The sequence below is a fragment of the Coptis chinensis genome, chromosome 3, assembly GCF_015680905.1.
Source record: "Coptis chinensis isolate HL-2020 chromosome 3, ASM1568090v1, whole genome shotgun sequence".
In the NCBI taxonomy this organism is placed as follows: Eukaryota; Viridiplantae; Streptophyta; class Magnoliopsida; order Ranunculales; family Ranunculaceae; genus Coptis; species Coptis chinensis.
The window spans coordinates 107,601,824-107,629,752 of record NC_141458.1 but is presented as its reverse complement, the minus strand read 5'-3'; the positions used below and the strand labels follow the sequence as shown (position 1 = coordinate 107,629,752).

At 37.3% G+C, this 27,929-nt stretch overlaps 4 protein-coding genes across 5 annotated transcripts; 1 reads left to right on the top strand and 3 right to left on the bottom strand.

Moving 5' to 3' along the window:
• Positions 1 to 925: 925 nt before the first annotated feature.
• On the bottom strand, positions 926 to 13,363 carry LOC147512728 (uncharacterized). The gene is made up of 18 exons (XM_086595743.1): positions 12,838 to 13,363; positions 12,711 to 12,769; positions 12,510 to 12,641; positions 12,296 to 12,436; positions 11,716 to 11,772; positions 10,786 to 10,880; positions 9,353 to 9,485; positions 8,399 to 8,545; positions 7,301 to 7,494; positions 7,104 to 7,170; positions 5,845 to 5,978; positions 5,473 to 5,539; positions 4,789 to 4,851; positions 4,475 to 4,704; positions 4,263 to 4,392; positions 3,061 to 3,153; positions 2,438 to 2,641; positions 926 to 1,444 (listed from the first exon to the last, which is right to left on the bottom strand). The coding sequence occupies exons 1-18, from the start codon at positions 13,184 to 13,186 to the stop codon at positions 1,151 to 1,153; spliced, it is 2,589 nt and encodes an 862-aa protein (XP_086451869.1). The 5' UTR covers positions 13,187 to 13,363; the 3' UTR covers positions 926 to 1,150.
• A 778-nt stretch (positions 13,364 to 14,141) lies between these two features.
• LOC147512727 (uncharacterized) lies at positions 14,142 to 16,876 on the top strand. Its single transcript, XM_086595738.1, has 2 exons — positions 14,142 to 14,741; positions 15,275 to 16,876. The coding sequence occupies exons 1-2, from the start codon at positions 14,389 to 14,391 to the stop codon at positions 16,548 to 16,550; spliced, it is 1,629 nt and encodes a 542-aa protein (XP_086451864.1). The 5' UTR covers positions 14,142 to 14,388; the 3' UTR covers positions 16,551 to 16,876.
• A 289-nt stretch (positions 16,877 to 17,165) lies between these two features.
• LOC147512726 (plastidal glycolate/glycerate translocator 1, chloroplastic-like) lies at positions 17,166 to 20,993 on the bottom strand. 2 transcript variants are annotated; one of them, XM_086595741.1, is made up of 8 exons: positions 20,559 to 20,993; positions 20,162 to 20,477; positions 19,390 to 19,651; positions 19,180 to 19,295; positions 18,469 to 18,578; positions 18,131 to 18,308; positions 17,733 to 17,862; positions 17,166 to 17,612 (listed from the first exon to the last, which is right to left on the bottom strand). In XM_086595741.1, exons 1-8 carry the CDS (start codon positions 20,598 to 20,600, stop codon positions 17,462 to 17,464), a joined length of 1,305 nt encoding a protein of 434 aa, XP_086451867.1. In that variant the 5' UTR covers positions 20,601 to 20,993; the 3' UTR covers positions 17,166 to 17,461. The 2 variants fall into 2 exon arrangements, with proteins under 2 accessions (XP_086451867.1, XP_086451868.1); XM_086595742.1 differs by lacking the exon at positions 20,559 to 20,993 and having other exon boundaries at positions 20,084 to 20,218.
• A 736-nt stretch (positions 20,994 to 21,729) lies between these two features.
• LOC147512725 (plastidal glycolate/glycerate translocator 1, chloroplastic-like) lies at positions 21,730 to 26,310 on the bottom strand. Its single transcript, XM_086595740.1, has 8 exons — positions 26,125 to 26,310; positions 25,727 to 26,042; positions 24,960 to 25,221; positions 24,212 to 24,327; positions 23,492 to 23,601; positions 22,722 to 22,899; positions 22,326 to 22,455; positions 21,730 to 22,160 (listed from the first exon to the last, which is right to left on the bottom strand). Exons 1-8 carry the CDS (start codon positions 26,167 to 26,169, stop codon positions 21,980 to 21,982), a joined length of 1,338 nt encoding a protein of 445 aa, XP_086451866.1. The 5' UTR covers positions 26,170 to 26,310; the 3' UTR covers positions 21,730 to 21,979.
• Between the last annotated feature and the right edge of the window lie 1,619 nt (positions 26,311 to 27,929).

Sequence of the window (27,929 nt, the reverse complement as noted above, 5' to 3'; positions counted from 1 at the left end):
GTATGTAGTGTTCTACTGGCTCATGGATGCGACCTGTATCCATAGGTCGATGTGTTATTTCCACCATGTTAGGCGCGTGCTGGATAGAGAATATCACTCCCCTACAGCATGCATGTAGGAGATTGAAAATTTGAGAAACTGTTGAACACATTAACTCTCACTTTCTCCAAACATGAGTTGTGAATTCGTTTTCGTTGTTTAGTTGGAGGAGGAAAACTAGACTTTTGGTAGCACTGTTGGCATGCTAGTACAAAACACTTTTTTAGATTTGGAGATTATAATCAAGTGAGCGGAGTGAACGTTCTGGGCCGAAGAGCAGAGCGAACGTTCTGGTTGGTTTTGTCTGTCCTCATTTCTCATCTCTCCTCTTTGTCCCTCTCCCTCTCTCTCTTTCTCTCCACGCCTTCTCAATCTCTCCCTCTCCCCTCTCCACTCTCCCTCTCTCTCTCCACGCCCTCTCAATCTCTCCCTCTCCTCTCCACTCTCTTTTTCCGCTCAAGCCCCCACTGCTTCCGCTCAAGCCCCCACTGCATAGCAGTATACCAGTATAGACTATAGATCGAATTGAACTACCCAAGCCCCTGCATAGCAGTATACTAGTATAGACTATAGATCGAATTGAACTACCCAAGCCCAAGCCCAAGCCCAAGCCCAAGCCCAAGCCCGAGTTATTTATTTTAGGTTTTTCCTTTCCAAATAATATAACCATCCCGTGAAAAGATAGTTGCAGTGCTTCTTACCCTCTTACAGAAAGGTCCATTTCACGTCTCTAAAACTGCACTTGTCGTAAAATATAAGTTTATTCAATCATAAGGGACTCGACGCACAGAAATTATCTACCAACGTAAACAGATAACTGAAGGATTGTTATTTAACGGACTTTATTGCAAGAAATTTAGTCTTGATAATTCATTTGACAAATCAGTTTGGTAAAGAGTAAACAATTTCATTTCTATTCATTTCATTGCCATAGAAATCAGTTAATCTGTACATTCAATTTTGATACAACAAAAAAACCAAATTCTACCCATATAGATACAACACTTCTACCCATATAAACATACCTTCACATATCATCTACAGCAGCCACCAACTTCCCTTCTAGAAAATTTACAAAAAAGAGAATTTTCTGTGAAGGAGAACTAACAAATTAAACTCTGACTTCCACTATGTCACCATCCTTGAGCTCTGTATGAGGTAATGAGAGCTGACCATTCACTAAAACCAATTGTCCTTCAAGTCCTACTCTTCTAGCAGCATCAGCGGCAGTACTACCTGTTTGCATCCTCATTATCTCGCCATTGGGCCAGCAGACTATTACTACTTCACCAAGGGGAACAGAATCAGGACAGTCATGGGGTTCTGCATCTTGTCCAGTTTCAGTTAGACTCGCTTCAGTCCGTACATGCTCCTCCCACTGAAGCATTGTCCTCAATAGCTTCACCTAGTATAAACGATACACATCAATAAGAAGTTCATAAGTACTTGATAAGTGAGTATCTATAGGAGGCCCCATATTATCAATCAATATAAGGAGTGATAGAGTGACTCCACTCCAAAAGTGGACCTTCACCACGAAAAGAAAATCAGCTCATTTGAATAGGTTTAACAGTCCACAATTTATTTTTTATTTTTGGAACACACTTTAGTCTTTTCGCACAATTAAATACGCTTAAGTGAGCTGATTAAATATTCTTATTGTTAAAGTTTTTAGGATGATCTCCATGGGGTGTAATTCATGGCTTAGGCCAACTTTTAGAGTGGAGTGCCTCTAAGTGACGCCTTTATATGTAGATGATATGGACAAGAACCGCGAACAACTCTTTAAAGACATCCTGGCAGCAGATATCTTTGTTTCTCTGTAGAATCCAATTAAAAGACAACATAACCTTTCTTCAAATAATGCCAAGTAGATGGTATATGCCACCATTTGAGGTTGTTTCCAGAAGTGCCTCTACGAGTAACATACTGGCTACATACCTTGCATCGGAATATGCTGATTATTTTCAACATCCATACAACTTATCACATTGATAACGAGGTGTGCCAAGATGGCAATTTGGGATATTTATGTCAAGTTGCGGTCTTGTGGAAAAAGTTAGGAAGTCTGGGTACATTCAAGACGACAAAAGTACTTGGACCATGAAAAGCATTTGAAACATCATTTGCTGCACCTTTAATTAGTTAGTTCACCTATCATTTGCTCAACATCCTTTACGGACAGATCTGTAGCAATTATGAGAATGTTGTGATTAATTTAAAAAGAAAGGGCTCTCCTCAGGAGGCGGGGGGATTTCCATACTGTGGTAAAAATATTCAAAGAAAATATAAGGCTTGGATTAACTATCAGAAAAGTAAACCCACAAAATACAAAACCAAATTGGCAGGGATGAAAAGTGAAGGTATGTTCTAGATTGTAGGATGATCAGGCACTAACCTTGTTATTGACGCTGGTTTGCATGAGAGTGAAGCTAGAAGTGTTGGGGATCGACCTCTCAAACTTGCTTGCATTAGACGGAATTGAAACAACTGATTTTCCCTCGAGAACAGCCGACACAACCATCCAGTACTCCGCCGCTTCTTGCACTGTAAGATCAATAACCTGGATGAAGGTGGGAAGCAGTCGCTGAAACTGGTCTTGCTGCATGGAGATGGAAAACATTAAAGATAAATCTAATAGTAGCACTTAGGGTACCAGAAAATGTTTGTATGGTTAGCTCGTCGTATAAGTTTCACATTCCATATGAGATATGCCCATTGGTTTCAAGACTAGAGGATGTAACACCAATTATCTCTGTTCACATTCTACAAATTCACAGACCTAAGACATGGATACGCTCGATGCATGTACATAATGATAGGAAAATGCATATTCGTATATATTATCATCGGATCTTTATTCGATCTTCCAACCATATGAGAAAGGAGCATACTCCTTGATAATTTTGGTTAAAAAATAAACTGTATATCCCAGGAGGACTAAAAAGGGAAATAATATACACTTTCGGGCAAAACTGTTATTCCTTTTTTTTTTGGAGAACTCCAATAAGTAACACCTACCTTGTGGTATATGCCATCTCTACAAAGAATGTACTTTTCTAGGCATGTACACCAATCTCCATGACCTGGAGCAAACCACCACTGGTCTGAAACCTATGAAACCACTTTACAGTCAGTACAATAGGTGGAATCAATAGTTCAATAAATAATGTAAACTACTTGGGTGTGACCATGCACATGAATAAATTGAATACTTGCATCTAATACACAGCATGTATATCATCTCCAATACTGACGTTAAGTGTCAAGAATTGGTGATACATCCTTGTACTGTATACTCTAGTCCCTCCATCAAAGCACACTCCACTTGTGTCATAAATGATCTTTGTCTTACATTCTAAAACCCGTCAGTTCTACGATATAAACAATATAGTTTAGATATGTTGGAAATTCCTGTGGAGATTGGAATGCAGTGTTAGTGAGTATTCTCAAATTGGAAGGAATAATGTTGAGATGATAAGATCTCTACGCCAAAAAAAAGTTAAAATGGGAACACTTCCATCCAATGATAAATTTAATGCACTGGAAGGAATTTAACTGCTGGAACCCATAAACTAGAATCAAATTCCACCTTCACTAACAACTAAACACCTTCCTAATAAAAATACTTCGCCCATTACAGCATTCCCAACACAAGAATTGGTGATACATTATATACACTTCACTCATATTATTGTGGAATTGATTTCTAAAGTAATTACTAACCATTTACCAATAAAAAAAAATGGTTATAGAGCATCGTCTACTTTGAAGGACACAAACAAATGGGGGACATATTGATTGCTTGAAAGATCTACACCGCTAAATGCATCCTAAATTTTAAATTCACTTCGTGTTCTCCAGATGTTACAATGAACTGGAATATACCGAACGAACATATCAATGCCCCAATTATAATCAAAAGCACAACCTTAATAACATTAGGCAACTGAATCATCAACCAAATATTCAAATTTTTGCCAATTTTCTGAAGATGATTATTCTAATCAGTTTACACAGTAGCAAATATTTTCAATGTGCTACAAATAGTCAAACACCACTCCCAAGATCGTATATTTCTTTTTCTTTTTTTTTTTATAGTATTAACAAGGAAAAAAAAGGTTGAGCATTCTGTAAGAGTACAGTTGTACTTTAGCTGTTTACCACGCTAAGGATACTGCAAAAAATTGAAAAAAAACAAGATAAAGATAAAGACACTCAACCTTTTTGTAAAGACAAGCATAAGCTTCCCATCTCTTTACTTGGGAAGAAGATCTTCTGTTAGCAACTGCTTCAGAAGCTCCAAGTCCAAAACTCACAGCCACAAGAAGCTCTCTCCCACCATTATCTACTCTGTGTAGTCGAAAATAGCATATGTTAGTGGAGAGAATAAATGCAATGTCTTAAAAAAGTAACTGCTTGCAGCAACCTATACCTGAGAATAACAGCTGCAAGTAAGTGACTCCCTTCCACTCGAAGAACTGGATGTCCCGCTTTTAGGGAGATATGTCTCTCAGGTTCAATATCTTCTATAGAGTTTTCATCCCCCAATCCTTCGGACTGATAGGAGGATTTAAGTTCTTCGGAATCTTGCAAGAAACTTGTATCAGCTTCTTTATAAAGCCAATGAGCAGCAAGTCCATATTCAGCGTACTCATGCATTCTCTACAGTGTGAAAGTGTCAATTAACTCCAAGTTCCAACCATTTATTCACAATTTTCGTAAGTGGAATTGGAATTAATGTGACACCTGTGTTCTTATTTGTACTTCTAGAGGTGAGCTATCAGGACCTTGTACAGCTGTGTGGAGAGACTGCAATAAGAAAATTTGCATTAAGATGTCAACTGGAAAATGTGGAAACTACTAGAGATGATTTTTTCTATCATGACTTGAATATACTATTCAGTTGGTATGAGAATGGATCAAGTTTGTAATTTGGTACTGTAATTTAATTTCTTTTAAGAACTTAAATGTTAACAGTTGTTATGTTCCCTTGACAATAAACACAAATTCCTTGACATGAGAGGCATTTTCCAGTCACTATGTATTAAGCTAGTGAAATAAATCCTTATAAATACTTGTTGTACCTCAAACAGAGATGAAATGGAAGCAGAATGTGATGAGGTTTTATGCAAAGCAAAAAAGGGAAGGCCAAAATGACTTCCAAACTTATACATGCTTGGTTTTCTCGAAGACGTGAATGACTTGGATGTATAACATTGGAAAACATGAACATATTTCTTTCATCTTTCTTTTCCCCTACTAAATTATGGAGTGTTCACTAGCAACAACATTGCAATAATCTATCTTTAACGACATAAAAGAAAAACAAAAAAACAATACTGCAAATCTTTTTCACTTTGCTTTCAATGTTTGATCATTCTTAAAAATATTGATTAGTACCACAATGAAATCATAACAGTAGACATTTACCTGATAGCCACTAGGCTTGGGATTAACAATGTAATCATCAAATTCGCCATCGACCGGGGTCCAAAGCCTACACAACAATATAGCAACAAAGATAGGGAGTGGTGAGATGGCAATTATATATGAGGCAGTGAGGAATATTTTTGAATTATGTACGAAAATTATAAGCTTCCTTCTCTTTCACCTTAAGACATGGAATGGATGATGGCAATCAAATTTTCAGATAAGTCAGTCCATCAAATCATGATTAAAGAAAAAATATGTTGACCTCATATTTACCAACCTCAAGGCAACCTAGAAAAATTTCAGCATACGTAAGAAAATTAAAATTGCACGTTTTAGATGATGAGTTATAATTAGGGACTATTTCATCACCTGTGTACAATGTTGAGAAGACTGTAGCAACACGTCACTGCAGCTCCGTGCAATGTCCCATTCTTATCTCCGACAACTACCCTTAAAGCCCGTGCATCATAAATTTGCCTAATGCCAACATTTTTGCGCTTCATCTGTCAAGGAAGAAAATTTGGACATGAAACAACACCATTAACAAATCACCATTTTTATTGGAATCATTAGTAAACACAACACATGAGTGAAAAAGCATTAATAAAAGACGGAGGAAAAAGGAAAAAGAAAGCATTACACGTCACTTTGTACTTTCTAATTTTCAAAATGCATAAGCTTTGATTCATAAGTTGGTCTTTTAAGTATTTGTATATCTCAAAAACTCTTGACTTTCAAATGAGCCCAGTACTTAAAACAAAACCCTAGAACAAAAGAGCGCTTGTGTAATGTCTACGACATGCGCCAAAGGCAAGAGGCATGTTCAAGCGTACACAGTGTATCGAAATTCAACTCTACGTGAATTTGCCGGAGACCACGGAGAGTGACAAAGCTGGGCAACTGCTAATCTTTTGAATACCGGAATAAAGATTTTGTAGATAATAGCATACAATAAGTAGATAATCATAACAGGGATTGGATATCCTCTGCGGTGGGTTTTCAAGAGCAATGCTTGATAATCTACAGTAGTTCAACAGTGGCATCAAATTTCAAGGTCAGCAAAAGGACAAACTACACTTTCTTTAGGACAAGTTGAATGGAAGTTCTCCTAGCACAAGTTTTCCATCTCTTTAAATTGTCTCAAGCAAGAAGAAATGACCGGTCTAGGATTTCTTGTCGACAGGTCAGTGGAACGATTTCAAATACAAAAGATTGAATGTAAAAATTGGCCTTTTAACAGTGATTCTCTTTGCTGAAGTAAGGGACCCAATGGTTGTCTTTTTTTCCCCCTGTGAACTGATGCAACAGTTCAGATCTGGTGAGAATAATTGCTTTTGTGGTCAAGTTTTGGTTGTGTGTCATCCCTATTTGTGCACCTTTGCTCTTCGTGGCTTGAGATGAAGAGAAGCACATCAACATCTAGGAAAAAAGACTTTGCTTTTGTTTGACAACCGTGGTAGAGAGATCACATCACCCAAAATCAGCACCACCCTTGAAAGTTCAGGACTGTACCTTGGTGTATATAACACTGTGTGTATACATCATATCCCTAAATATATTTGCTCAGTAATTTGCCAAATTTATATTGCTCCTTTAGATACCCAAGTAAACCTAAACGCAGAGCATACCTTGCAATATATACTATACAAGCTTTTTAGGCGACTGGATAAAGTCACTTCCATTCCTGGAACATAACTGCAAGAAATAGGCAAAAAAAGAAATTCTTATGAGAGACAGGATGTCGATCACCCTCACTTCTCACCAAAACATCCGCTGAAATATTCAAATGACATAAAATATAGATGTAATAGAAGATCAAACGTACGATGTGGATATTAACAGCTCTCTCTCAAGTGCTTCCTCACACACTGCTAGAGATGCCAAAGCAATGTTGGCATCTTTGACAACCTTTGGCGCTGCTTCTATAGCTTTGGAACTTGACTTGAGATTGTTTAGAAAGTTAGTGCGCTTTCTTCTATCAAGCAACAGATCAAATGGCAGTACAGCTTGCAAAAGATCCTGCAGATTAAGAATGAAAAGAGAGAGGTAAGATCTTACTCCTAAGAGAGCCCAAATAAAGAATACCCTTAAGAAATTAATAAACTAGGAACAAAAAATAAAGTTCTGCCAGGAATATACCGCACTGAGATCTTACTAAAAAGAGTTCTCTTTTAAGTTTGAAAATGTTATGCAATCATTTATTTATTTATTTATTATTTCTTTTCTATTTTTAGGATAAGTAACCTTTACTGATCAGTGGTGCAAGGTACAAGAAGTGAGAATATGAGTGATTTCCTCACACGACAGTGAGTGCAGATGTAACACCACCTGAAAACCATTATGTCATCATAATGATGACATGAGGTTAATTCAATACCAGGTCTTTGAAGTAGTAGTTTCTTCCGCAAAAGTACCTTCCAAGAACAAGTAACCATATGACAACTGCACTCATCTGATAAACTCAGAGTTTACAATAACAATTACCTTACCAACTCCTTGACTACAAAGCAAATCCAGAATCATTCATTATAAGTCTACCATTGTATTTCAAATCTTTCTAATGCACATATATGAAGATAATACATTTGACTTTGGTATTAATTCCTGGTGAGTGATAAGTTCACAATTTTATAAACAAATGCTTTTACTACATACTAAAAACTACACCCAAAAAGATGCATGGAACAAGAACTACCAAAGATTATAATGATGACGATTAGGTTTGATTGCAGAGGAATAAATACTGAACTTAATTTGGTATTATTCACAGTACACTTGTTACAGAGATAGATCATTCATCTATACTATTTCAATATATTTCTGAATAAAACTGGGATTTTTTTTGTTTTGAGATGGTAAAGCACTAACATTGGAGCAAACCTTGGCAGATCTAAAGAAATACAATAAAAGACAAAGTTCTTACCTCCATCATTACATGGTCATCAGTTCCCAAAGGCATTCCATCATCTTGATTCGATGGATCTGGCAAACTGGTTCTTGCAGATATTCTTCTCACAGTAGGATTCCACATTGAAGCCAGCTCAGCATGTATTTGACGAAAAGTTTGAGGCTGCAGCCAATTTCATTCCAGAAGAGCTAAATTACACGATAGAAACAATAGAGAAAGATGCATCATTCAAGCTTGGATACTCAAAGCTTCAACTTTGCTAAGAAGTACTTAAGACATGCAGCCAATCAAGGTTTACAGCTTTATCACCTTGAAAGTGCAATAATAAGGTGCTGATAAAGAGCTAACCCACATGAAGTACTAAGACAATATTTTTCTACCAATTTCTTTTTCTAATTAATACTTTAGTGACGAACATTTTAACTTTATCCATGTAGACGCTCAAATGAAACAACGAATCATGTGTAAGTATCTGAACGGCACATAGTCCCATTAACAAATTGAGATTTCTTCAGCAGAAACATGATACATGACTTGGTGGGATAAGTGACCAATAAGGAAATTACACTGAGATTTTTACAGCCCCAAGAAATTATATAAATATGGTACTCCATCCCCCATTCAAATTGTGAATAGGTCAGTTTTGTGCTTCCAAAGGAAGCAACAGTATTTAGTCGATTTAACACATTGCTGGTCTCAGACAGGGAAAGCAAGTAACACAACTCACTAACTGATATTTGAAAACTAAACAGGAAGGACTTTATATTCTTGGACACCGTATAATTATACAACTTCAGCAACCGTAATCATCCTTGGAGATAATTTGCTTAATCAGATGTTACTATCAGGAAAATTAACCATCAGATGAGAGTACAATAAAAGGAAATGAACATGATATGCATTTCTTAAAGTTCACATACAAACTAAGAAACATGACCATCAAAAGTACAGATTTTAATCAGCTCCGACCTGAAGAACAGCAAAGCACAGATCTTCCAGTTCTGATTTTAATGCCCACATACCCAATTTAGAAGCAAGTGAACACCACACATCTAAAGTCTCTTGTGCAACTGCTTGAGCCTTAGATGATGACAGCGCATAACTGTAAAAGAAAAATATCAAAGTATGATCCACATTATATTAGAATACAGACCTTCCATCACCACACTGATGTATGACAAAAAATACCAAAACCGCCAAAAACATAAGAAGTTTCACTTTTTACTACTTTTTCGGTAGCATAATGAATTTAATGTTTAAAGTAATACTTGAAAATAATTACAAATAGTATGTTGTGTATTCCTCATTTAAGGTAAAGTTATGGTGTTTATATTCGATTTACTTTATGTGAACAAGTTATGTTAGTTAGTTTAGATAAAAAAAGTATTCCACTTTTCCTTTATTAATTTAACTAGCTTCTCTAGAAGTCTAGTTTCTGCTGAAGAAGTTAGAACTTAATTTGGAGTCCAACTAGTTGTAAGGTTTCTGTTTTCAGTTTACTAAAGCATTTAGTAAATATTGGGGATTTAACTCAAAACCAATTGTTTACGAGTGGACAAGCTCAAGAACTTATATACTTTTATGCAAGTCTTTCAAATGTCCCATGTGGAACTAAATTAAACATCTCAACACGCCCCTTCAAGTGTGGCATTACATGAGCCTAACACGTGAACAACATACGAGCGTGACATGGAGTATATGGGCCTTTGTGCCAAACACAATAACTTGCTCCAATACCATGTTGAGAACCACTTGCTCTAAAAGATCGTGCTGAGAACCACTTGCTCTAAAAGCTTGAACTTGTATTTGTATAAAGGGTCCAAAACATGGTGGGCACATGTCATACCACAAACATGGAGTGGACGCATTAACACTCCCACAATGGAATAGCGGGTCCCACACATACAACCACGCTCTTCCTTAGACTTGAAGCTGCAACATCCCTCTGATACCAAACATTAGGGGGATATAACTCCAAACCAATTTGTTATGACTGGAGAGGCTCAGGAACTTATATACTTTTATGCAAGGCTTTCAATGTCCCATGTAAACTAAATATCTCAACAATAAAATTTCTTCCTAAATCTAATTCTCATTCTCCCTATCTTGTGAACTCAAGACCTTCTTCACTTGTCCTCTAATTCTCATATGGACTCAAGAGCTTCTTCTTCTTTTCCTTGTGAACTCAAGTGTTTTACTGCTCGCGCTTCGTCGCGAGTGCGTGCAGTAGAATGTGAATATGTGAAGGTGAACAAAGAAAATTATACCCAATAAAGAAGAGAAGATGATGAAGACATGAGATAATATTTATTGATCCGAAAGAAAAGACAGTAAAAAAAGCTCTCCACTTCTAATCAATATAAGATCAACAAAAAGTACTAAAATAGGACTAAATGTCATACATGGTTCTCATGTTATGCAGGCGGTCAGCAAGCTTTATCAGAACTACTCGAGGATCATCAACCATGCCCAAGAGCATCACTCGTAATTTCTTTGCCTAGAAAAAGAATGAAGATACATGAGATGTATTAAATTGCTGCACAAAATTGGTCTGTGTAGTTTTCTTCGAATATAATATAATTCCAAAAAATAGTGGAACATAGGAATCTCTACTAAATTTCATCTTACATATTTTAAGTTGCTTAATAAATGATTTAATGAATTGTGTTAAAATTCATCTGATTAGGATTTATAACAAGCACACAGCTTAAGACTAATTCTTGCCAATTTTCACATTTTATGTATCAAGTGTAACCTGAAACCCTGTCAATTATCCAAGTATTCTAGACCTGAAAGTTGGGTAACTCATCAAGTACAGGCTGTACAGAGAAGCTTGAAATCATCAACTTCAACATAGAACTCATTTCCATATAACAGTTGGCCAAAAGGCAATATAAATCTATAAAGTTATTCCACCCCATATCTAGGTATGTCCCACCTATGTTCTATCCCGGGGTCTCTTCTTGATATTCATCTCTACAAGTTCTAGCTATTACAGTAATCGACAATTAGACATAATGACCTAGCATGGTAAAATTCATTTTGATTTGCACCACCAAACAAATGCTTCTCATTTAAGTACAGACTGTGTTTTAACTCTTAACCATAGCAATTACGTTTTAGTAACTTCCAAAAGCGCAAGCATGTTTGGACACAGACCAAATTAAATTAACAAATGATCATCAACAAGGACAACATAATAATAAAAGGCACCTTTTATGACTAGATAATACTATTCCCACTACTCTGCAATTGGCAGTTGTTAACAATACGACCTAGCAAATACACTTCAATAAAAAGTAAATACCAAAAATGTTTTCCAATTAATATACCTCTTCATGAGCAAGAGCACACTGGTTTAAACTCGTCCTGCGGTGTCTCCGAAGCAGCTGCATGGAGGAAGCTAACTCTAAAACAACTTAAGGAAAAACTTTAACGTCACTCCAAAATTCCACCACATTGACGAAAATCAGTTTATCATTTGGTGGCTTATTCAAAACAAAAAGTCGGTGTATCAAACAAATTATAGTCGATCCAGACAAGTTCCAGTTCCGCCAAAGACAGGAAGGCGACCTTCAGCTGAGATGGTGAGATTGTTATGGTCTCACACGGGCTCCTCAAAAAGGGAGCCACAGCTAAACAATCGTGTATCTCTCTACCAATTCACAGAAAAGAGACAGTCCACCAACCAACAATAGGCCATGTAAATTTCCTAAACCCGACTTTATCTAAGGTATCAATCAATCATATATTCTGCCGTTCGAATTAAGCAATTATTCTCAGCAATGTAATATATAATATAGGATTTCTTTACCCCATTATCAAAGATTATTTGAAATGTCCCATGATTTACTGCAACATAGCCAAATCCATCACATATAATAAAATACCCTCATCAGTTGCAAATCATACTTGATTTACGCCACTTAGCCTCGAAACACCGCCAACCAAATTCGCCACATCATCACCAAACTCCTCTTCTATGTTCCCCAGACTTTCACATGCATCGTCAATCACATCATGCAGAATCCCAGCCACAACTGTATCTACCGCCTGCATCATACTCACAGTCAACCACATATTCAACTGCCCAACATACTCATGATAGCTATAAGTAGATATATACCCGTTTTCCACTCGATGGTACCAACGCCGCCAAGATTCTTCCAGTATGTATACAATGAGTTAGATAATGCTCTCCTGTTTTCCTAAATTGCCCATCATGTGCTTTCCTTGCAAATGCAATAGCCTTTTGCACCTGCCCCACACAACTCAATATCTTAGCTAGTAGAAGCAAAAAATACATACACAACCAATTCGCAAATACCTTAGCATCATTAAATATTGGATACCCAGTCACGTCTACACCATCCAATACAAGAGAATCTGCACAACAAAAACATGTTAACATATAGTTAAAAAAAAATTGTATATATAAAATATGAAGTAATTACCAGGTAGTTCGTCCAATCTAGGCCATAAGAAATCAACCTTAGTACTAAGACAAGCACCAGAAGCAATAGCCATAGCAGTAACAGCAACGTGTGCTATAGCTGAAGAAACAGCTGCATGTGCTGTACTAGTGCCCGTAACAGCTGCTGCAGCAGCTGCTATCATATTACCAGACGTTAATATCGAATTTAAAGATGACGAGACAATATATTTCGGTACAATTTGGTCGAAATAACAACGGAATTTTACAAATGAAGTTCTTCGGTGTGAACGGATTAGTGGACGAGTTAGTATTAACATTTTTGACGTTTGGGTACGTAAGTTTGTGCAGCCGGATGAGGAGCACGACATATTTTTAAGTTTTGTTTTAATGGGAAATTTTTTTCAGTTGTGGGAGTGACAAAAAGTGTGTGGTGGTTAGGACTACATGATTAATTCATGAATGGCGTGAAATTGGTGGTTGTTATTTGATAAAGAATTTTTTTGCCTTTTGGTGACTCGACAGAATAGATTCTAGAATCGAATCATAGATTTTATCGGTTTCCGTTTACCGAAACGACATATACTAGGGATTTCGACACTGATTTACTACAGAAATTCAGTAATTTTTTTGGTCACATGGGTTAAATTTAAGTTGGAACTACCAAAGTTTGTCAATATACTGCTATGCAGTGGGGGTGAGCGGAGAGTGAGAGAGATTGCAGTCGAGAGATTGAGAGGAAGAGATTGCAGAAGAGATTGAGAGAAAAAGAAGAGGCAAAGAATGAAGACAGACAAACAGAAACCAACCAAATGACTTTTTGTCCACATACCCCCCACTCGGCGCAAAACGTTGGCTCCACTCACTTGATTATTTGAACTGATCGATATCAGATAGACTTATATCACATAGAAAATCACACAAATGAAAAAAAGCAGCAGAGAAAAGGAGAAAGGGTGAAAAATGAAAAAAATTGAAGACAGAAATACATAAATCAACCAATTTGGTTTTTGTCCGCATACCCCCTTTCGCTAAAGATCGTTTAATTCGCTTCAAATCAGCAAATAGCGTGATAGCAAGTTGAACTTTTCATTTAGGATTATTGGATGACAGTATCATCATAATGACACTTTGTATAAATTTTTATAATTCAAAATTAATCACCATTGGATCATCTTTTGGTTGAAAATTGAAACGCATAATCGTATATTTGTATTTGACGAGTATAGCGTGTATATGACAGGAGCTAGTTGAGTTGTTATATTGTTTTCTTATACAATGCTGCGTTGTTAAAATGCATTTTAGTGAGCTAGGATACAAAAAACCAGAAACATCTCGAGCAGTTCGGTTCGGCTACAAGAAAAACTAAGCATTATACCCCAATGCCACTGCAGAATCTATGTCCGTACCGAAACAAACAAACCAGGTTCTATGGAAGTTCTTGGTAATATCACACCAGCTGGAAACTTACAGCATACTAGCTACCCTTCTCTAAACCTAATAAAGCATGCAGTCATCATCTCTTCTCTGTAATTCGAAGTCATCTCTGTTCAAGTGTTACTCCTGAAGAGAGATGGCAGAGACTCCTGAAGACATACATGTCTCTACCGTAGGCTCGCCAACAAAGCACAAGACCATGGAACCTGAGAAAGATTTGGCTATACCGGATATTCATAATATACCAGTTAAGATAAAGAGAGCAAATGATTTTTATATGGAATATGCAGGGCTTGAGGAGCGACCAAGTAATGTAGAAATTATACTTTGGTATATATATGAGTTATGTTCCTATTTCGTCCATACAGTTCTTGTCCCTATAGTGTTTCCTCTCATCATAAGCCAAATTGGATCTAAGGCAGATGATTCATTACCCGCAGTGGACCAAAAATTCACAGGCTCACCATGTTCCCCAAAAGAAATGAAACTGTGAGTACTTTTCCTTCTAAATACAATTAATTATTTATTTCATTTTATATTTCATTTTCAGTATAGATTAGAAGTTTAGAACATGCTTTAGTAGAGCGCCTTGTGTACCCAAGACGCAGCTCAGCTGGTTTGGAGTACACCAACACTCGTGACTCGTGAGACATCTGACATTTGAGTCTCTTGGGACTCTCTAGATAGGGGATTGCTGATTTGACCAGACTCGGGTACCTAGCCTTCGGACCATGGGCTGGTTCCAGCACCCCGGCTTTAAAGTCCCTGACCTAGTTTTGCAAGCTAAGAAATGGCTAAGCAATGGCGTTGCCTGAATGAAAACTTCCTTGCAGTATAGACAGTAGACTATCAAAATGTAAAAAAGCCAAGAACACAATTTCCTGTGTGTCAATAATAATGTAAATAAGATGAAAAACTATCGTGCTGAACAAACAAAAGCCAAGCAACAACAGTCACATATTGTTACTTCAATTCACATAGCAATACAGCAATATAGTTGAAATAGACGGATCCAATTTCAGGTACCAAGATCTTATTTCTCCATCAATAAAGGTTAGCAATTACTCGTTCACACCACTGGAATGGACTGCAATTTCATGGGCTGCTGGTATATGTCTTGCCACTCCAATCCTGAGCTTAATCAGTCGTCCACTGGACCACGGCAGGAACCACAATCTCATCTTTGGTGGTGCAACTGCCATAGGCTCTCTTTTTTGTCTCCCTGCCGGTTTTTTCAGTGTAGCATGGATTTTCCCACCATACATTGCAGCAATTGTGGCCGCAAGTGTAGTCTGTAATGCCTCCCACACTCGTCATCTAGGTGTGATGGTTCGTGGCTACTCAACATCAGTAGAATCACAACATCAATTCCCTCAGCGTAGGTCAGTTGGAAGTTGGCTGTCACTGCACGCTACAGCTCTCGGTTGCCTAGGTGGTGGTATCATTTCTGCCTTCACTTACCGCATGCTTCATCACAGAGAAAAATTCCTAAGCTTATGGGTGGTATCCATCTTCAGTGGCCTTAAATGGATTGTTGGGTCAGCCCATGCTTTCTCGGTTAATCGTCCAGGTGTATCAAATCCTATTCCTTTGAAACATCATGTGTTAACCGTATTCAAATATCCACACGCCGTTGGAAGCCTAATAGCTGTGGCTTTGTCATCATTCACATCGACGTGCATATTCACAGGAGGCACACTATATGTTATGGGGCAACTATGTGTTAAGCCGGTGTTCATGCTATTTTTATGGCTAACTTACTTCTTATTCCCTTTATTTTCTCTTCCTTTGTTGCACCCGTTGCAACAACTTGCGAAAACAGATGCAGTGCGAATGCAATTACTCGGTTTCCTTGTTTCAGCTACTACTTCTGGCCTTGGATTCTATTTTAGAAATGTGGACTGGAATCGACCTCATATTTTGTCCATGGTGGCTGTACAAAGTATGGCTACAGGGATCTTACACGCATTTGGGCGAGTTCTGTTGTTGGATTGCACTCCAGCTGGGAAAGAAGGTGCGTTCTCAGTATGGTTTGCATGGGCTAGAGCTGTGGGTGCTTGTGGAGGATTTGCAATTGCATCAGGATTTCCAGGAAATGTAAACAGAACCTTTGGTTTTACATTTTGTACTTCCTTGGCTGGAGTACTTGTTCTGATATTCGGAAATATAAGTAACTATGGTGGAGCTGTGGCTGCTGGTCATGTGATGGAGGACTCTAATGAGAAGGATTCAACCGTCCATGGGTTGGATAGATTCAGTGAAAGATATGGCTCTGTTATTATGGAGGCAAAGGCTTAAAGAAACAGAAACACCCATTTAAGATAGGTCCTGTCACAGGTGTGAGTTTTTGTATTTTTACACGAAAGCTCACCCTCATCACCGGACCAATAAGTATATTGGTGAGAAAACGACAGCTCACCCCTCATCACCGGACCAATTTTATGACACCAATTAACGACTTCTATCTCTCCCCCACTCCCCCCTCTCGAGTTGTTACGCAATTGTGGATTTCGCTTACTAGAATTCTTTCTCAATAAATCAATTGCATATTTAATTGTTGTATCGTTGTGAAAACATGGTTCTGGAAGTAATTATTGTTCTTATATATTATTATTTTCCAGTGACGTATGTGTATTCTGTTTTTTTTTTTTTTTTTTTTTTTCTAAATGAAAGTGAAAAATTCTAAAGACAATATAACATAACGGCTTTCAAGAAGGTTGCACTGAAAGATCTAGGAATTTTACCCAAAGAGATTAGTACAAGGTCATTTGATAAGATCAAGCATATAAGAAACCTCTCACGGGAATAACTGAATAAGGATGTTGATCTTTACTGGTGTGGTAGCATCTGTCACATTTGCACACACGCATACAAGAAAGAAATTCTTTTGTAAGAATATCGATCAACAATAAATTTTTGGTAAGAAGTTCCATAAACGGTGGTGGCACCTAAAAAGAACAAACACAATTGTTTCAGATGACAGTGACTAGTATTTCTGTAGGAGGGAGGCGACTGGTACAGCCGTGCAGTGCTCTTAGATACAAAATAATTTACATTGCTTGGCAGCATCTCCGTTGTGCCAATATGTAGTTATGTACCCTTTCATGCTAGAATAATCTTCTTACAAAAATACTAGTCACTAGTTAACAGAGGGAATTGTAATTCACAGAAGCTGCTTTTCGACATCATTCCTATAACCAATTTTGACTTCACCCAACAACAAAAAGCAAGCTCTGCCTTACAGCAGGAATCGAGCATAATAATGAACCAAAAATACCCGTGAGTGCATAAGCAATGGCACAAAATGGGAGAGCCTCAGGTTCTTTTGCTGACAATGCTGCTGTTCCTAATCCATGAGCACTGGAACAAACAACCAAAGTGTAGCGACATCAATATATTTGGCAATTTGTACAATTTGTACCATGCTGCATCAGTGTGGGTTTAGAGTTTATCAGTTTAAAATTAAGAGATCGAGGGTACCTAGATGCAGTGGCTATTCCTCGAGCAATAGGGTCTTGCAAACGCAGTTTATCAAGCATTGTCTGCACAAAGTTTGCTCCAACTAGACCAGTCAAAACAACCACCGCTGCTGTTAGAGATGGATTTGTCCCTACATCAAATGCAAAAAAAAAGTTTATCAGATAGATCTCGTGACAAAACCCACTCACTTAGTGGCACGCTAAAAAATTTCACAAATGTTTTTCATGCGTTCCTCATATTTGTTAGTATGAAAGTCAATTTGCCACGAGAAAACAAAAACTAGTTTGAAGGTAAAATCTAAGGTTTCTCCAGCATAAGATCATATTTGACTTACGTGTAGAGAGCTACTATAAAGCAAGAAAAGCTATCTGTGGATGCAGATTGTCAAGAGATATAACCTTCAAAAAAGGAGACAATGCTGAGGGCCAACGCCACTGTTATGCATCTCGGCAAAATGGATACTGTCAAAGCTGGTTCTAGCCCAACAAGACGCCCAAAGAAAGCAGTCGAGTACAATGAGAATAATGTTGAGATAATCACAGAAGAGAATATCTCTGCTGCATGTCTCTTGACAAGCTGAAAAAGCAAGTAATAGACAGGAAACAATTATTTAATTATCAAGTAGAAAACTGGTTCGAGAACTGTATGATGGCTACAGAGTTAACCGAGCATTGTGGGGGAAAAAAAAGATATGGCCACTCACGCAGTGAGTGTTGGACTTGAAAGTCAAAATTACCTTTCTCTGTTTGAACATTGAGAAAGCAAAAGAAATAATAACTGATCCCAAAAATCCCATTAGAATGTCACCAGCTCCAGGATTAGAAGACACCTTTGTCAGGTAGCTTCCTGCAAAATTAACGCTTTAACACCTTTTTTACAACGACATAGAGGGTATTATTATATTATATATCATCGAAGACATCAAGACTATGTATTGAATATGCTTGGTATCACTGTAAGTAAGGTATACTCAATGGTAACATATATTCCAATCTCTGATTATAGGTTCAGGGAAACAACACATGCGAGTTCCCCCGCATACGCCTCAAGTGGTGAAGGCCCTTCCTTCGCACTTGGTAATAGCTGATCAAATCGATTCCATGATTATGAGTTCATACTTACTAATCTATGTTCATCCTTATAGCAGTGCCTTTAATAGTAGATATGAAGATTATATTAAATCCACTAAAAAAACGGTAATACCACATAAGAGTATGACTTTGTGAGTGTTGAATATTTGACATTTAAGTGTGTAATGAAAGCCTATACCACATAATGAACTGTTTGGATTGAGAATTCATGTGTTAAAGCTGATCTTAGGTGCAATAGTATATGATATTGTTGATACAGATATAAGCATGAAGAACATTATTAAAAAGAAATGCAACAAAATGAGTAGTAAACAAACTGAACCAGAGGTTGTTGGAATAGTAAATGAGTAGTAAACCTAGAACTGCATCCATTCCAGACCGCGAGAAATACCCATATGCAAATGCTGCCAAATCTGCTGATAGTGCACAGCTAATAATTGGATGAAGCACCTTCTTGACATTTGATGGCAACCTGCATATCAAGACAGCAATGTCAATATTGTGAAAACTTAAGATAACTGATTATACCACCTTGCAATTTTAGTAGAGTAAGCAGGAACTTTTACCCAGTGCCGACCATGTAACCTAAAACCGTAGCTGCAAGTAAGAAAGGAAGACAGGTCCTTGCACTTGTCCCAATTGCCGTTGGGTATATCAATGCCGTAGCAAACGACACAACAAAAACTCCAGTCCAAGTCCTCACTTCAAATCCTGAGAATGGAGAAGGTTTTCCCATTGGTTCAGCAGCTACCATTTCTGTGTTTACCAGCTTTCTTACTGCTATGGCAGTGTAACCTGCGACAGCAAGTGAAGCTAACCATCCTCCAGCTGCAGGAGAAACAAACGAAAACTATGTTCTAGTCTTTTGATATACGAAAGGAATAAGTATAATAACTCTTTAAAGCAATGAACTTAATTCAAGAAAAAATGAAATAGGAAATTGAGGTTGTACGCTTAAAGTTATTTTAAATGTTCATTTCATCCTCAGTCATGTTCCTAACTTATTCTGGCCTCCATGTTTTTCTCCTGTTTCAACAACACTTCTATATTCTAGCATGAATAACAAGTTTCTCTCCAGTTTCTAACTTATCCCTAAAGCTAGTTTTGATTTTTAGGAAGAAGATCAGCAGAAGGGATAAGTTATATTAGTCCCGTTTTACAGTGTTATTTTAGTCCTGTTTTTACAAAGTTTGTAAGTTTTAACCATAGTTGCAACTAAAACCTAACAACCAAAGCACAGTGCTGAACACCAAGAAATACCTTGCTTTGCACACGAGATCAACATTCTCAAAATGCAAAACATGAAGATTTTGAGAGTCAGTTCAGAGCTTCAGGTACCTATAATGAAACAGATCTTGATGCCGGAGGCAGTTGGTATATCCTTAACAGCTAGAGGCAAAACCACTAAAGATGGTACATAAAACAAAGGGAGCCATCTTTGGATAAACATTATTGCAGGCTCAAAAAAGTTCATCAAACTTGTCGCTGCAGACGGAATAACTAAATCAAGAATAATCAAAACCGAAAATACACTGAACATCCCAAAAAGTGCACTTGGGAACTTTATAGCAGCAGCAACAAAAGCCTGTTTCAGAAACTTATCCATTGCCAGTATAATCCCAAGCGCAACCACCAAATGCAATATCGATACAATCTGAAATAAGAGCTACAATTAGTACTGAAAAAAGAACAAGGGTATTCTTCGTTGAGGATTTTAAGAAACTGTACTACTCACACTTATAGGCCTAATAGAAGCACCCCCAGAATCATTGACCATCGATTTGGCGTAAATTCTGTCCTGGGGGCTATATTTTTCGACAAAGGTACGTGCAAAAACTTGGAACCATCATGAACAAAGGATCTAACGGATGTGGTCGAAGTTCTAGGACAATTGACACCATTGCAAGAAACCAAAAATGGACTATTTTGAACTTTGTATGTGATTTCATTACGGCGCTTTCGGAGCGGTTTAGAGGAATAAATAGTGGGAAATGGAACTGCTGAAGTCGCCATGAGCGGAAAGTTAGCGGTCCTGTAGAGAGAGAAAGAGAGAGTCCATGTTCAAAAAAATTGTATGGACCTAAAATGCCGTTAGAATCAAAAGAAAGAGATGAGGTTTACAAGCCGCCTGTCTCCTCAATTGTTACTACTAGAGTATTACGTTTTTATTGTGGATACCATTGTTTCCCGGCATTTATCTGCCACTTCTTTTTAAACTTTGGCGGAAAAATCAACGGTTAGAAGTAAAAGATTTCAAGATAATGTGGAAATCGTCGGTGCTCATTTTTTGAGTTTTTTTCACGTGTCCGATAACGATACATAGGGCTGGACTAAAATTTCCATGTTCCTTTGGCCATTTTCGATGACAACAAATGATCGGCAAATTTAACAAACATTATGTAAAGAAAATAACTTGAGAAAACTTCAAATGAGTATTGAAAGTCCAACTGCTTCCCTGCCTGCATCCGCTTCAACTAGGAGGTTGTTCCATACTTCCATCAAAAAATATGAGACTCGGCTTATGTATTGGATTCCACGAAAAAGTATGTTACAAAACTGAGGGGGAGTCGGGGAGATGTATGAAGGCATAAAATAAAGTTCAGCATGTGCTAATTAGTAAAATTGGTAAAATCTTTGGGTGGTGCCGTGATAATATTAGAGGTCTGGAACTCGAACCCTGCCAATTTTAACATAAAAATTCCGCCCACCACCCAAATGCAATGAAAGATCATGCGAATTTACCAAAGAGATCAGTACAAGGTCATTTGATAAGATCAAGCATATTAAAAATCTCTCACATATAAGGGGAATAAGTGAATAAGGATGTTGATCTTTACTAGTGTGGTGGCATCTGTCACATTTGCACACACCTATACGAGAAAGAAATTCTTTTGTGAGAAGATATATCAACAATAATTTTTTTATTTCCACAAAGGGTGGTGGGCTGGTGCCACCGTGGCACTTAGAAAGAACAAACACAATACGGATGTTCAGAAATTCAGATGGCAGTGACTAGTACTTCTGTAGGAGGGAGGCACTGGTGCAATGCTCTTGGATACAAAATTTACATTGCTTGGTAGCATCTCCGCTGTGCCAATATGTAGTTGTGTACACTTTCATGCTAGAATAATCTTCTTAACAGAGGGGAATTGTAATTCACAGAATATGCTTTTCGACATCATTCCTATAACCAACAACAAAAAGCAAGCTCTGCCTTCCAGCAGCAATTGAGCATAATAATGTACCACAAATACCCGTGAGTGCATAAGCAATGGCACAAAATGGGAGGGCCTCAGGCTCTTTTGCTGACAATGCTGCTGTTCCGAATCCATGAGCACTGGAACAAACAACCGAAGTGCAGCGACCGTTAATAAATATGCTTATGAAATTTAGTCTCTCCCAACCCATTATAAAATCAATATATTTGGCAATTCTGAAATTTCGTAACATGCTGCATTAGTGTGGATTTTGAGTTTATCAGTTTAACGTTAAGGGAGAGTACCTAGACGCAGTGGCTATTCCTCGAGCAATAGGGTCTTGCAAACGCAGTTTATCGAGCATTGTCTGCACAAAGTTTGCTCCAACTAGACCAGTCAAAACAACCACTGCTGCTGTTAGAGATGGATTTGTCCCTACATCAAATGCGGAAAAAAAGTTTATCAGATAGATCTCATGACAAAACCCACTCACTTAGTGGCAAGCTAAAACAGTTCACAAATGTTTTTCATGCGTTCCTCATATTTGTTAGTATGAAAGTCAATTTGCCACAAGAAAACAAAAACAGGTTTGAAAGTAAAATCTAAGGTTTCTCCAGTATAAGATCATATTTGACTTACGTAGAGAGCTACTCTAAAGCAAGAAAAGCTATCTGAGGATGCAGATTGTCAAGGGATATAACCTTCAAAAAAGGATACAATGCTCAGGGCCAATGCCAGTGTTATGCATCTGGGCAAAATGGATACCGTCAAAGCTGGTTCTAGCCCAACAAGACGCCCAAATAAAGCAGTTGAGTACAATGAGAATAATGTTGAAATAATCACAGAAAAGAATATCTCTGCTCCATGTCTCTTGACAAGCTGAAAAAGCAAGTAAAAGCCAGGAAACAATTATTTAATTATCAATTAGAAAACAGGTTCAAGAATTGTATGATGGATACAGTTAACCGAGCAGTGAGGGGAAAAAAAAATTATATATATATATATATATATATATATCCCAGCTCCTAAAAGGACCTTAAATAAGTACCAAATCTAAAACACCCACAACTTCACCTACAAAATGATTTAAAACCTAATCTTTTGTGCATATGATCTACTAACCATAAAGAACATTTCTACAAAAGTTCAATTTGTTTGACAATTTTTAACATTGGCAAAAGATAATTGCAAAAATTAGACATTTCTAGACCGTTAGATATTTTTTCAAAAGTGGACAACAATTTTTATCTAAGTTAGAGGATATCAAACGAGTTGAATTTTTGTAGAGATGTTATTTATGGTTAGTAGATCATATGCACAAAAAATTAGGTTTTAAATCATTTTGTATGTAAAGTTGTGGGTTGTTTTAGATTTGGTCCTTATTTAAAGTCCTTTTAGGAGTCAGGCTGTATATATATCAGCATATATATATCCACTCATGCAGTGTGTTCGACCTAAAAATCAAAATTACCTTTCTCTGTTTGAAAATTGAGAAGGCAAAAGAAATAATAACTGATCCCAAAAATCCCATTAGAATGTCACCAGCTCCAGGATTAGAAGACACCTTTGTCAAGTAGCTTCCTGCAAAATTAACGCATGAACATATTTTTTACAATGACATAGAAGTATTATATACTATCGAAGACATCAAGACTATGTATTGAATATGCATGGTATCATTGTAAGGAATACTCAACGGCAACTTATATTCCAATCTCTGAGTAGAGGTTCAAGGGAACCACACGTGCGAGTTCCCCCGAATACATTTGAAGTGGCGAAAGCCCTTTCCTTCGCACATGGTAATAGGCTAATAGCTGATCAAATCGATTCCATGATTATGAGTTCATACTTACTGATCTATGTTCTTCCTTATGGCAGTGCCTTTAATAGTAAATATGAAGATCAGATTACATCCACTAGGAAAATCGTAAGACCACATAAGAGTATGACTTTGCTATTTGTGAGTGTTAAATATATGTCAATAAGTCTGTAATGAAATGATATACCACATAATGAACTGTTTGGATAGAGAATTCATGCTTTAAAGTTGATCTTAGGAGGAGGAGTATATGATATTGACATATTGTTGATACAGATATAAGCACGAATAACATTATTAGAATAAAGATGAAACAAAAACACTTATGATTGAATAAGAGGTTGTCAGAATAGTATTGATCGAGTAGTAAACCTAGAACTGAATCCATTCCTGACTGTGAAAAATATCCATATGCAAATGCTGCCAAATCTGCTGATAGTGTACAACTAATGATTGGATGAAGCACCTTCTTGACATTTGATGGCAACCTGCATATCAAGATAGCAATATCAGTATCGTGAAAACTTAAGATCACCTCAAGCTTTTATGCTTAATGCTGATGGCTCACTTCAACAACACAAGACTAGTTATGGAGGAATGATAAGAGACGACCAATGTAATGTGGTTCTCATGTATGATGGAGGTTCAAAAAAGAGATCTATTCTGTACCTAGAACTTCTGGGAATAGAAGAAGGGATGAAAGCAGCAAAACTGGAAGGAGTAGAACATCTAGTTATCAACTCATACTCATTAAGAGCAGTGCACATTATTAATGAGGTAGAAGCACCTCCTTGGTTCTTCCTGAACATCTTGAGTGCCATAAGAACACACTGGCAAGTCTTCAGGAGAGTCTCTTTACATCACATATTCAGAGAAGGAAACAGGGCAGCTGATTACATGGCGAAAACTTGTAATAGAACTGATGAGGGTGTTGCCTATAGAATAGGGCCTCTAGAAGAAAGGCTAAGTGTAATAGTACAGCAAGATGCTCAAGGGTATGTATATACAAGGGTTTAAATCAATACAGGTTTGGGTCTGACTAACCCATAAAAATTTCAAGAAAAAAAAAACACTGATTATACCACCTTGTGATTTTAGTAGAGTAAGCAGGAAAATTTACCCTGTGCCGACCATGTAACCTAAAACCGTAGCTGCAAGTAAGAAAGGAAGACAGGTCCTTGCACTTGTCCCAATTGCCGTTGGGTATATCAATGCCGTAGCAAACGACACAACAAAAACTCCAGTCCAAGTCCACACTTCAAATCCTGAAAATGGAGAAGGTTTTCCCATTGGTTCAGCAGCTACCATTTCTGTTTTTACCAGCTTTCTTACTGCTATGGCAGCGTAACCTGCGACAGCAAGTGAAGCTAACCATCCTCCAGCTGCAGGAGAAACAAACGAAAACTATGTTCTAGTCTTTTGATATAAGAAAGGAATAAGTATAATAACTCTTTAAAGCAATGAACTTAAATTCAAGCAAAAATGAAATAGGAAATTGAGTTTGTACGCTTAAAGTTATTTTAAATGTTCATTTCATCCTCTGTCATGTTCTATTCTGGCCTCCATGTTTCTCTCCGGTTTCAACAACACTTATATATTCTAGCATGAATGACACGTTTCTCTCCGGTTTCTAACTTATCCCTAAAGCTAGTTTTGATTTTTCGGAAGAAGATCAGCAGAAGGGATAAGTTATATTAGTCCCATTTAAAAGTGTTATTTTACTCCTGTTTTTACAAAGTCTGCAAGGCTTAACCATAGCTGCAACTAAAACCCAACTACCTAAGCACAGTGCTGAACACCAAGAAATACTTTGCTTTGCACACGAGATCAACATTCTCAAAATGAAAAACATGAAAATTTTGAGAGTCAGTTCAGAGCTTCAGGTACCTATAATGAAACAGATCTTGATGCCGGAGGCAGTTGGTATATCCTTAACAGCTAGAGGCAAAACGACTAAAGATGGTACATAAAACAAAGGGAGCCATCTCTGGATAAACATGACTGCAGGCTCAAAAAAGTTCATCAAACTTGTCGCTGCAGGTGGAATAAGTAAATCAAGAATAATCAGAACCGATAATACACTGAACATCGCAAAAAGTGCACTTGGGAAATTTATAGCAGCAGCAGCAAAAGCCTGCTTCAGAAACATATCCATTGCTAGTAAAATCCCAAGCGAAACGACCAAATGCAATATCGGTACAATCTGAAATAAATGCATGCAATTAATTAGTACCAAAAAGGAAGTGTATTCGTCGTTAAAGAATTTAAAAAACTGTACCACTCACACTGATAGGCGGCCTAATAGAAGCACCCCCGCTATCATTAACCATCGATATGATTTTCCTTGGGGCTATTTTTCGACCAAGTTATTGCAAAAACTTGGAACCATGAGCAGAGGTTCTAACCGATGTGGTCGAAACCGGCAGTGGGTGTTATTAACTTGATATTTTGTTTCATTATGGCACTTTCCGAGTGGTTTAGAGGAAGTAATTTTGGGAAATGTGACTGCTGAAGTCGCCATGACAGGAAAGTGAGTGGTGGTGTTGGAAACTTGGAATCAAGAAAGGAGATGAGGTTTACAAGCCTGTCCTCCTCAATGTTTTCTTGTGGTTACCCTTGTTTCCTGGCAAATTGTCACTTCCTTTTAGACTTTTGGCGGAAAAATCAACGATTATAAATTAAAGGTTACAAGATATTGTGGTAATCGTCGATGCTCATTTTTCACGTGTTCGAAAAAGAAGTGGAATTAATCTAGGGCTGGATTAGTATAACTTACTCTGCAAAACCAAAATAGTCTCCCTTACTCTTCCATCTTCGATGACATCAATTTTCAGCAAATTTACACATTCCAATTCTCAGATGTAAAGCTTTTAAGGCCATTTTTTTTTCAATGAAAGATTGTTGTATATATGAAACAATTAAAAAAAATCTTAAAACACCAGTTTGTTATATCCTTAAATTACAAGTTGAGAACATTATGTAAACAAAAACACCTAAGAGGACTTTAAATGCGCTTCAACGTTCCATTGTCAAACAAACAAACAAAGGGTTAAATATTCATCCCCCTGCTGCATCCACTTCTCTACTCCATCTTGAAAGTCCAACCGAAGGTCTTCAAACCGTGTGATCAAGAAACATGTTGCCATTGCAGCCCATCTATCACAGGGATGCATGCACAATACCACTTCAGACATGGAGAGTATCAATGAGACAGAGACCTACACCTTGTCTAAAGTAATGTATATGGCTCCCCTAACTCATGGTCAGGTAATTATGATTAATGTTGAAGGCGCATCGAAAGGGAACTCGGGACCTTCTGGCTATGGACTGTCTTTAAGAGATTGGGAAGACAACTTCAAGTTGGTAGTTGGCAAACCTCTAGAGATTGTAGACAACTATTGGGTTAAGTGTTGTGCAATTATCGAAGGTGCAGAAATAGCAATCGACCGAGGATGGCTTAACATGTGGATTGAGTCTGATTTGGCAGCAGCAATCACAGCGTATAGGAATGAGTCCATGCATGGAAACTGAGAGGAAGATGGGAGTGTTGTTTGAGGAGAGCTCAATCCATTTCTGTGTCACACATATGGAGAGAGAGGCTAATACTGAATCAGACCCAGTAGCTAAGAAAAGATTAAGTATGACCATAGGTGGATATTTTGAACATTTGGTCAAGCCCCATGGGCAGTGGCGGAGCCAGGAATTTAAGTGTGGGTGAGATAGCCAGAAACCAAACATATAAAAAAAAATACACTATTTATTTTTTTAAACTAAAAATTCAAATCCGGTCACAAAAACAAGTATATTTCAAACATAAAAAATTATATAAAATGATTGCAATAAATATATTATAAAAAAATAAGAAAATAAAAAATAATTCAATCTAAATAAGTACTTGTTCATAGTTGTCTTTGACGGCCTTCTTTTTCATCATTCTTCTTCATCTTCTAGAAGCGTTGTAAGATCAACTTGGTATCAATACTATCAAAAACTTCTTTTTCAATATATGTTATTAAACAATCATTCAACCATTCATTCGCCATCCAATTGCGCAGACGATTTTTTATGATATTCATAACATAAAATGCCC

Bases quoted from the DNA above. Each gene is read 5' to 3' on its own strand.
- LOC147512727 (XM_086595738.1), top strand. From the start codon at position 14,389: ATGGCAGAGACTCCTGAAGACATACATGTCTCTACCGTAGGCTCGCCA. The intron at 14,742-15,274 runs GTGAGTACTTTT...ATCCAATTTCAG, and splicing joins TCCCCAAAAGAAATGAAACT to GTACCAAGATCTTATTTCTC.
- LOC147512726 (XM_086595741.1), bottom strand. From the start codon at position 20,600: ATGGTCAATGATTCTGGGGGTGCTTCTATTAGGCCTATAAGT. The intron at 20,478-20,558 runs GTGAGTAGTACA...CTCTTATTTCAG, and splicing joins CTTCTATTAGGCCTATAAGT to ATTGTATCGATATTGCATTT. The intron at 18,579-19,179 runs GTTTACTACTCA...TTAATTTTGCAG, and splicing joins TGGAATGGATGCAGTTCTAG to GAAGCTACCTGACAAAGGTG.
- LOC147512728 (XM_086595743.1), bottom strand. From the start codon at position 13,186: ATGTCGTGCTCCTCATCCGGCTGCACAAACTTACGTACCCAAACGTCA. The intron at 12,437-12,509 runs GTATATATCTAC...AGTATGATGCAG, and splicing joins TACCATCGAGTGGAAAACGG to GCGGTAGATACAGTTGTGGC. The intron at 3,154-4,262 runs GTTGAGTGTCTT...GTGGTTTCATAG, and splicing joins ATGCTTGTCTTTACAAAAAG to GTTTCAGACCAGTGGTGGTT.
- LOC147512725 (XM_086595740.1), bottom strand. From the start codon at position 26,169: ATGGTTAATGATAGCGGGGGTGCTTCTATTAGGCCGCCTATCAGT. The intron at 24,328-24,959 runs GTAAATTTTCCT...CTTGATATGCAG, and splicing joins GGTTACATGGTCGGCACAGG to GTTGCCATCAAATGTCAAGA. The intron at 22,456-22,721 runs GTTATATCCCTT...CATTTGATGTAG, and splicing joins CATTGTATCCTTTTTTGAAG to GGACAAATCCATCTCTAACA.